General features: G+C 39.8%; 1 protein-coding gene across 2 annotated transcripts in view; it reads right to left on the bottom strand.

The window, feature by feature from the left end:
- Positions 1-445: 445 nt before the first annotated feature.
- The window catches only part of ndst3 (N-deacetylase/N-sulfotransferase (heparan glucosaminyl) 3), a 35,379-nt gene continuing 25,579 nt past the window's right edge, over positions 446-10,245 (bottom strand). The window contains exons 8-15 of one of the 2 annotated variants that reach the window (XM_061275342.1): positions 9,343-9,439; positions 7,446-7,569; positions 6,231-6,405; positions 5,198-5,368; positions 4,983-5,092; positions 2,573-2,675; positions 1,618-1,728; positions 446-1,271 (exon numbers count right to left, since the gene is read on the bottom strand). In XM_061275342.1, coding sequence (XP_061131326.1) covers positions 1,263-1,271; positions 1,618-1,728; positions 2,573-2,675; positions 4,983-5,092; positions 5,198-5,368; positions 6,231-6,405; positions 7,446-7,569; positions 9,343-9,439 — 900 coding nt within the window. In that variant the 3' untranslated portion in view covers positions 446-1,262. The remainder of the gene's footprint in view (positions 1,272-1,617; positions 1,729-2,572; positions 2,676-4,982; positions 5,093-5,197; positions 5,369-6,230; positions 6,406-7,445; positions 7,570-9,342; positions 9,440-10,245) is intronic. The other variant, XM_061275341.1, reaches the window with a different exon arrangement.

The following is a 10,245-nucleotide window of genomic DNA, read 5'->3' as shown; positions in this document are numbered from 1 at the left end:
ATCGATATCCCTCGAAGACTGTCAAAACTGAACATTATAATGCTCGTAAAGGTGGAATTTTTAATAGACTGTTTAGGTGTACCTAATACTGTGGCCGGTGAGTGTATGGAGTAAACAGATTGTTATCAACTGCTGGGTAACACTTCCGAACTCCTTTATCACTCGCTCTCCTTCCATTTTACAAGCAATGGCTTTTTCATAGCTGCCTGGTTTCATTTTTCCTGCTTTGTCTTTAAATCCTTCTCGTATTCTTTCATTTTATTCAAGGCTTCTCACAAAGAGTTCATATTTTACGATGAAAACAATCCAACTTTGACAACAGTTTGAACCTCTGCAATCTCTTTTATTCATGGTATGGTGACTCCATGCTGCAAACACGACAGCAAGAAAACACAAACGAGTTCCAATGTATGCATTTCTTTTAATTTTGGTTTTTATTTTTGACATTTTAAGATTGTTGTCATAAAACTGAAGGTAAACAACTTATAAGGAGGGGGTCGGGGATGGGGGGGGGGACAACCAGGCATCATACGCGATCCGTCCGCTCGTTTTGGTCGGTTGCCTTTGCCGCTGTCTTCAGCAATGACACCACCAACCTTGTAGATTGCGCCATTTTCTTCTTCATGCTAGAAAGTAACGTACAGACCTCTTACCTCAACGCGCCTTCCCACTTTTTCTGGAGACAGCCTGGGGTGACATCTCTGAAGTGAACGAGGCTGCCAGATCTACTAGCAACTACTTTCACTCTGAACAAACAAACTCAAAGAAAATCAAACAACAGGCGGCCACACACCCTGAGACGATGCCCCTTCTTCGTATTCTTAATGTGGCAGGAACAACACAAGAAACGAAAGGGATTTTGTGTGGGGTTTTTTTTCCATCTTTTTTTTCTTTCATTTTATCTTTGAAGAAGTAGTGCACATGACTGGGTTCACACAGCTGACCAGCGCTGTTCCGGTGTGATAAATTAAAGTTGAAAATCACACAAACCCTTACTGCAGGTCTGCGTGAGAGTTCCACTTTCATGAACTCTTTGTCCTCAGTGACTTTCAAGCCGCTCCAACCAATCATCCTTTCACCCCAGCCCAACTGTTCCAATTGTGTTGCCCTCTCTTCACTTCTTTGCCTTTCAGCGGTGTGAAACAAGGCCTCATGTTCCTCGTCTTGCCCTCGGGGTTCGCTGGAGAGTGCATCTGAGGGTCGGTGCTCCAGGTTTGCTCCGTTCACCTGTAGCCTTTAACGCCGGCTCATGGATGCAAAGGTTATCTAACCTTAAGAAAGAGGTAAAGAACAAATGGATGTGGGCAGAGGAAAGGGTAAAGAAGGGTAGAAAAGTAAGTACAATATAAAAAAAGATATTCAGGCTTTAGCTATGAATATACTTTAGCTGTCTGTCTGTCGATCTGTCCACCCGCTCATTGTCTGTCGGTCTGTCTGTCCATCTGTCTCTGAATCCGTCTGTCAGTCAGTCAGTGAGTTGGTCGGTCAGTCAGTCTGTCTGACCCATCATCCTCTATTTACATCTATTGGGGCCGAGGGGGCTATTCTGAATTCAAAATCCATCCGTCCGTCTGTCTGTCTGTCTGCCTGAGCTTGGGTGAGTCGAATGCGGCTGACCTTCTGCAACTCTTCTCTCAGCCAGGAGGGAAGAGGCTGTCCGAGGCGATGCAACAGCTTTGACAACTCCACGTTGTGTTCCCTGTAGTACCTGGACAGATATGCCCGAGCCTGGACAAAAAAATATCTATATTTGTAATTGGTTTCAATTTTAAGGACAAATAAAGTGAAATTGATTGATTGAATATCTCATCGCACTTGTTTTTCATCTTAATATGATGGTGTCACTCAGTTGGGCGGGAAGTGCATTTATGAACTACAGACATCATATTCATTACATCCGGATAGCAATACATTTGTCATTTGTTGGTGCGCCGCAAGATTTTTCAAATGTGCCTTGACTCAACAGCTCTGGAGGAACACTGATTCTTGCTACAATCCAGCCAAAGTCAAAGAGCAGAAATAAATGCAGACCAATCTACACTGCACAATAAATATAGTAAATGATGATTGACTTATTCCAATCTCAGTAAGAAGTAACATTATTAAAATTGTCATTGAATAAATCTAATGTCCCCTTCTGCATCCTCCCTGGTGGAAGCTGCTGGCCCACAGTTTAATTACAGGTGAATACGCTACACCCATTAGCCATGTGTGACTGCACGTAAAAGATGGATTGAATCCATGTGCACTCATCTTCATTTGAGAGCAAATGTGTGATTTGGCCACCCTCTTAGAATCACTGGCCTGGACAAAGATTTATAGATTAGATTTTCTCCTTCTCACCTCCTAATTTTACCACCCTGCCTCTCTCTCGCGGGTGTTGTGTCATTACTGAGGGTTCCTAATGATGTGTTACTTTGGCTGTGTTTACTGCACACTGACCACCCTGGGAGAAGTGATGCCTGTTGACAGTCACTGTCTGTCACATTGCAGCCCCCCTACCTACCCTTCCCACTACCGTTCAATCAATACACAATAAATTTTGAAATGTTGACAGAGTGAATGTGTTTACCTCTGGTTCCATAGGAGGATACTTTCGTCCTTTGCTCCTCCCCAAACACTTTGTCTTTCCTCCTTCAAGGAGCTGGCACCAGAATCCCTTTTGAGGATCAAAACTGGATAGGAAAAAAATAAGGAGGAATATTTTAACAAACGTATATTCACACTCACCAGCCTCTGGACAATCTAAAGTGATAAATTACAGCAGATGTAGACAAATCAGAACATTTTACCCATTCATGATTGCCAATTAACAGCATTTTGTATTTGTTGAAGATAACGACAAACCAGACAATTGAGGCATGTTTTCTATTAAAGCAGAGACCACTTGGAAAGAAACAGAAAGTCTATAACTGGGAAATTGCCTGACCTAAATGAACTCTGAGTCCTAACTACTATTCTGTGTTGATCCAATAAGGACTGTTCAGGCTGGGCCAAGGAAATGTACATTAAGTGCTTTACTAAGTAGATATGAGACACAACATCAATATCAGAATGTATCGTATCATTGACTTTTTCAATGCAGTATCCATATAGCAGCATCATCTGCCATTATACTGTGCAGTATAACTTTTGTTTTACAGCACAGTATCCATACAGCAGGATTATTATTATTATGCTACAATAGGAAAAGCTATATCGAGCTACAGTATACCTGCTTTTGTTAAATAAAAAAGAATACAGTACTGAGCTGTGACATATTTGATTATTAGTGAACCTTTTAATTGTACTTTAATCACTAGAACTAAAGTATATAGTGATGGACAAATGAAGCTTCGTGAAACACTTGTCATATTTCTTTACTCCTCAGGGTGACACTCTTGGTTTGAAGATGCAGTGGAAATGTAATTTACTTCAAGACCATCAAGAGGAGGAAAAATTAGGTAAGTGCTTCATGAAGCTTCATTTTCCTGTCACTAGTTATATACTACGTTATTTGTATTAATAGTAATTTGGGGACCCTCCACATCTTATTGAGACTAAAATAATGATTTCTTCAAATCCAAGGAAACTTTATTAATCTGTTTTTATTTGACATTTGGAGGTCCCAGTAATTTCCTTGTGTTTCCCAGCCCGGCTCTTTGGCAAACGTAGATGTGACTGGAAGACACAAATATTACTGGTTATCTTCATGCATCATTTGGTGTTCTCATCAAGAGTTCTTTTTCTCCATTTAACATGACAGGAGGAAGAAAAGATTAAATAAAAAGGCTTTGTTGTTGAGGAGCTGTCAGGCTGCTGCCATGTCAAAAGAACAAGACAAAAAAAAAAACGTGCTTTTTTTTTGGGTGACTGTCTTTGTGCTCCCCACCATGCACATACACGCACACACTTTGTCACACTCCTGTCAAGATGCATCTCTTTGCACATTATTTTATATGCATGTCAGTCTGCTATCTTTGACAGAGGCGCTCTCTGTCCCCATGTACAAAACTTGAGACACCCCTCTCTGGAGAAGAGAGACAGGCTGCATTCTGATGAGCAATGCTTGACTAATAAACCGTTTAGTAATTCTCTCATGTTAAAATGTGCAAAAGAGTTCAAATAACCTCTTTTGAGTTGTATTAAAATGCAAAAAGATCAATGAAACGGAGGGCCTAGATATTCAATTGTCCAATTCTTAAAGGGTGAAAAAGAGTGCATATAACCTCTTTTGAGTTGGGTTAGAATGCAAAAAGATCAATGAAACGGAGGGCCATGGAGTTGATAATTGGGCCAAATCTGAGCAGCTTTCCTCTCATTGGGATTTAAATCAGCAAAAATTCCAAGTGGGCAAGATTTATCATATGATATCATTCGATCACAAATACTACTTAAATCTGTTCAAATGTGTGCCACTCCTTTAAAAACACATCTAAGGTGGGTTTTAAGTCATGTGCCATGTTTGTATTTACGCGTCACTGTTTTAAAATGAACCCGTTTGCGGATGCAAATCTCAACTATAAAGGGCAATAAATAAATAAATAGACTGTGAAAGACGTCAAAGTCTGTGTAATGAACCTTATAACATTCGTGTATTTTTATTGTTTTTGTCGTGATTTGGACTGGCACAGTGAGCTGGATTAATTTCATATTTATTAGCACAGCTTGAGACAAAAATATGCTGCCTGCGGAAGCAAGGCTGTTTGAAAGTTGAGTGTGAGAGCGTTGCTAAGGAGATAAAGGTAGCAAATTATTCTTGCAAGAAAAATGTGTTAATTTGGTTCAATTAGCTAATTAGGTTCTGTCATTTGACATCAGATATGTCTGGATGAATGGATACAGTTCTCCCACACACTCCTAAATCATGTTCGAATAATTGCAAAGGTGAACCGACTCCATTTTCTTCCATTATTATGTCCCGTGGGTGTACCGGCTTGATTCTTTAGTCCACATAAAGTGTGAAGTGTTGCTTTACGGGACGTCATGGACGCGTGACTTACGTGAGAGCCTGTGAGTAGTTGAAATGAGGAGTGACTCCCAGAAATTTTTGGACTTCATCCATGACAGCAGCAGGGTCTGCTCTCAGCTGATGGCCGTCGATGATCATTACCTATACGGAAAAACAAAAAAACAATACCATAATCGCATTTGGAAATTTTGATATTTTAAAATGCAGTGACACAGACAAGCATGTTGAACAAGAAGGATAAGGCACCTGGTTAGCAGGGTAGTACGTGAGCCATCTCTCAAGGTGCGTGGCATACAGGCCAGGGTTCAAACAGCGGTTCTGCAGGGAACGCAGTTCTGCCGGGGCGCCTGACCTGGCGCTGATGACATCGTAGAAGGTAAAGCGGAGTGCCGCATGGTCCTCGTGAGCTCTCTGATGCTGGGGTGACAAAAATAGCGTTGAGAGCATTATCGTTGGATGATTAACTCTTATTAGCTGTGGTGAGAAGTAAAGAAGTACACTTGAAGATTTCTCATATGTGCATACAAGAGTATTTCTTTTTCTGACAGTTTTTTATTTTTAATGTCTAATTAAAAAAAATATATATATATCTCCTCGCTCTTATCAAAATAGATGTCTGTGACAGCAGTGTGAAAAAGAGTGAATAGAGAGATGAAAATTCAACTGTGGTTGGAATGTTGATTGACTGAGGCAGAGATAACAGATATGAGAGATATGGAAGAACATGAATTGGGGAGCATTAATAGTGATGGGAATTGATTTGGAGAAACAAGATATTGCCCGTCCATGCCCCAATTTAAGAAAATTGATTGTTGTTTTCATTTCCAAGAATGATGTCTGGCGAATCTCTTGAGTCATGTGCCAGCCTAACAACCACCAGCAGCTTCTGGTATTTCAAAAATTCTCACATTTGAAAAAACATATACAAGTAACGTGTGTGTTTTCAATTGTTATAAAAATTGTAAATAATAGATCGTAGATATTCAATGTTACTTTTTCACCCAAGTGCATTTCAGAGCCTGTACTTTTAGCTCCATACAGAAGTTAAATCAATATTTATTCTTTTCTCGCTCAATCTATACTTCTATTTAGAGAGTATGAGTGTTGTTGCTAAACAACATAATATAATAAGCACAGAGTGACAATTCCAAATCCCCCGACATTGTCAACAGCATCTTAGTTTTTGTAAAAGCAAACTTTATTTGACAGCTCTTCTACATTTGATCTCAATCGAATGAAGTGGCCAAGTTGTTTATTCTGTATGTGTGTATGCATGCACCTGGTACCAGCTGTAGGCTCGATCCGAGGGATTGATGAGAAGGGTGATGATCTTGGCCTTAGGCAGCAGAGCTGCGCCGCGCCGCGGGGACTCCTCTGAGGGAAAGTAGTTGGCACTTTTCTCAAACAGGAAGTCTGTGCTGATGTTGGAGGGTACGGGAAAAAACTCCATATACCTACGGAAAGAGATGCACACGCTTCCTTACATTTTTGTTTTCTTTGCAACATCTCTTCCCTGAACTGTCAGCTTATCGGTATGTGCGTCCCAATGATCCTTGGAGCTTAGTTGTCTGGGACTATATGTCCCTGGCAGAGTTATCCAAGACAAACTGGTCCTATGTGAGGGACCAGATAAAGCATGGCCCAGTGAATTAGTGAGACTTGGAGACACCCTTTGTAACAAATAAAATGTTATGACCGGCAAGTGACATTGATGGCTCATTTGTACGACAGGGTGATAACTGTATTTAAATGACGTAAACACTACGTTTGCTTTTCAAAACAGATGAACGGTTTGAAATAAAAGCCCGGCAGGAATTCACCAGAATGTCTACACTACTCAGAGCAGAATATATAAAGATAGTTAGAGGGATGATGTTTGTGTTTTTTGTATTTTTTCAAAGCATCAATACCATTAACCGTATCACTAGAACCTGTTGTGTTCAGTATTTCCATGGTGCAAATGTGCAATCACTTTCAAATAATAGTGGAGGATGGCCGGTGGAATACATAACCGCTTTTCCCTACATACTATATATATGACACATTTCTAACAAAAGATGGCAATAACTTGGAGATGTACCAGATGGAGCAATACTGGTGTCCTCAAAGTCGTAAAGTTGTAAAAGTAATTTCCAAACTTTAAAAAAAAGAAGCTCGAAATTGACTTGACATTAAAATTCTAACAGACGACTTTCAAGTATGTGTCATCTGTATTCTTGCCAGCTAAACGACCCATTTACTGGTCAATTTAGACCCATGTATAACTCCGAGTTTTTTTTTTTTTTAAAGCTTCAAAGGAACATTTTGAAGAGAACCAAATGCTTTATGTGTCATTCATGGCTGCAAGGAGAAATGGGTCTTCTTTATGGAATGCCTTGTTTGTAACCGTTCCCTTCTTCTTAGGTTCTAGGCAATCAGGAAATAAATATAAAATAAAAATAAAAACAACTCAGGCAAGGGACATTAAAAGATAGCAAAGTCTGTGTCTCCCCACCAGTCTATTCCTTTGTGGTAGTTGTTGGTGTTGAAAAACTGGACCTCTTCGTAAGTCTTTGGACTGGGGAAGTTGCTAGAGATGGAGGGATGCATGAGGAGGAAAAGATAAAGTGCTGTTGTCCCTGCAAGAAAGAGCATAATTCATAAAGGGGCTCATTAATTCAGTTGAGCAGTGTGCATGTGTCACAAATGTCATCTTTTCAGCCGCCATACCCGATCCTTTCCTCCCTCCACCAGTAAACCTGCTGAGAATGCACCGTGCACGTGTCTCTCATGATCACACGGATGCCCATTAAAATATTCCCTAACTTTCTTGTGCATCCCTTTTATCAGCAGCACGTCTCCTCCCAAATTTGTTCAGCCTCTAATTTAGCGCCAACCTTTCTGACATACAAGGGATACCATTAAAAAAAAAAAAGTGTTTGAATTATAGTGCTGGAATGCTCCCGTTACCGTAGTGACCGGCCGTCATAATATCAACACCTGGTTAATTAGCGCTATTACAGAGACCTTCACACCCCTCGTGCTAAGAACTAATTATGGTAGTAAAGAATTCATTGCATTACGAGCAGGCAATCTTGTGTGCAAAGGCCCGTGCAGAGTTTTAATTCTACACCCGCAATGAAGTGTCTACTCCATTAAATACACCTTTACAATTAGATTCAATATCGTAACACATCATTCAACAATGTTTATTGTTGTTGACGTGCTTTGCAGTAATGTAAAACAGCACTGAGTATTTTTTCATTGTTACGGTCCCAAGCATTCAACATAAAAACTCAGGGCTTTATTATTAAATAACATTTCGTTAAAAAGCTTATTTACTGGTGTAATAATGGTTTCAGGAAAAAAAAAAAGGATTTTTCATTGCTGTTAATGTAAGGCAGCTTTGACATAAACATCAGGTGGTGGGCAAATATTTTTTTAAGCATGGTATCTTTTTTGTTGGTATCTTTAAAGGACTGTTTAAATTGAAAATAAAAGGCATGAGAGGAGTATGCTCAGTTCTATACCTCCAAATAAAATAGCATGTGAGGAGAATAATGGTCTCCCATTTCCAGGATCCAGAGATATGGATAGATTAAAATAATTAGCTCTGGTGAATTGTCTGGAAAATGGCCTTGTATACAGAGTAGCTACCATAGTCCATATAGTCACTATACTGACCAGTCACAGCATTATCGCCTGTTGTTGCAGAATTATTGATTTATCCATCCATTTTTGTTGCTTAGTTTGACAATATGTTTTCATTGAGTTTGTAGTTTGCAGTAATTAGAACTGCACTGCATCCATGAGACCATTATCAATATTTCGGTGAACTCTAATTGAAAAGGAGAATTATTAGATGAAGCCCTAAAGATGATGCTGTGAAATTCAACAGCACTGGATAATCCAACATCTTGTTTAATTAATACTTCCCTAATTGCGTAACCCCAAACAGGGCATTATTATCTTGTAAAGGGAGACTATGTAATTTGTAATATATTGTGTGGATGGTTAATATTGTACTATAATACTTGGCAAACATGTGCTTTCCGGGCCATAAATAAAAAGAAAGTCATATAATAGAGAGCAGAACTTCTAATGGCTAGGATACAATTACACCATGTTCCCGGCGGCCACGGCAGTCCTGTTTGCTTGAAATATAGTGCACAGTGTTATTTTTTTTTACCCGCCAGTTTCTCCGTATTCAAGTCTTGCAAAGTTTTCTCAGTCCATCATGGCAGACGTGACAATGACAGGTGGAAACGGGAAGGGGCTGCTGAGTCCTGGAGGCTAAAAGCTGTGCTATTGTTTGCACGGCAGATTGGTTTTCTTTCAATATCTAATTCACTAATCCATCTCTTCTGACAAAGCACGCAAAGGAGCCTGCTCGTCTGTTATGAGGGGCTCACCTGTTTTCTGTGGTCCTGCCACCAAGAATTTGGGTAATCTGTCACAGGTCTTCTCTTTCGACCAGATATCTTTGTGTCGTTTGTCATCGCACGGGTTCTGCGGGAGGATAGACAACGGATGAGTGCTTATATGCCATATAACTGTAACATATGCATAAACATGCATGTATTTTTGAAAGAGGCCTTGCAGCTGCATGAGTGCACACACATTGACAACAACAGTGTTTAATCTTTCAATCAACAACATGTAATTTCACATCATCACCCAGATCATCTACCTAAATGTAGATCATGTATCCAACGAGCGGACAACCCAAAGTCTATTTTAGATTGTGTGTAGTCTCGGTGGACAAAAAGTAGGAAGTCAGCAAGCTGGACTCATTCCTGTCTGCTACAGAGAGGTCCTGAGGAAGGCTAATGCTGTTTTGATTTGACCTACTCATCCACTCTAAAATTAGTTTGAGCTTTTGCCCTCAGGCCATCGCTTTCGGGCTCCTGGGAGGAGGACAAAAAGACGCCGGGTTTTCATTTATCCAAAGTGCAATTCATTTACTTAATGGCAACTGCCTTTATTGCTCATGTTCTCAGCGACCGTTTCTTATTTCAAAATGTGAACGTTGCATTTTTTTTGGCCATAAATGATAATTGTTTAGCTCTGGACTGAACATTTGAGCTTATGTAATTTATGTATATGTTATATTTTAATTGTGTGCATTGTCCTTTATATGCATACGCCGCGTCATCAAATTCCCTCTTAAGGACAATAAAGAGTTTCTAGGCTGATTCTGACAATATGAGCAGATATTTATTTTTTCCGCAAGAATGTAAATTAAATTAAAATTAAATGAGACATATTGGGCTTAGAGAAATGCAAGCCTATTTGTGTGCATGTGTGCAGTTCAG

This window comes from Syngnathus typhle, linkage group LG3, assembly GCF_033458585.1.
Source record: "Syngnathus typhle isolate RoL2023-S1 ecotype Sweden linkage group LG3, RoL_Styp_1.0, whole genome shotgun sequence".
In the NCBI taxonomy this organism is placed as follows: Eukaryota; Metazoa; Chordata; class Actinopteri; order Syngnathiformes; family Syngnathidae; genus Syngnathus; species Syngnathus typhle.
This window is presented reverse-complemented; position numbering and strand designations above follow the sequence as displayed.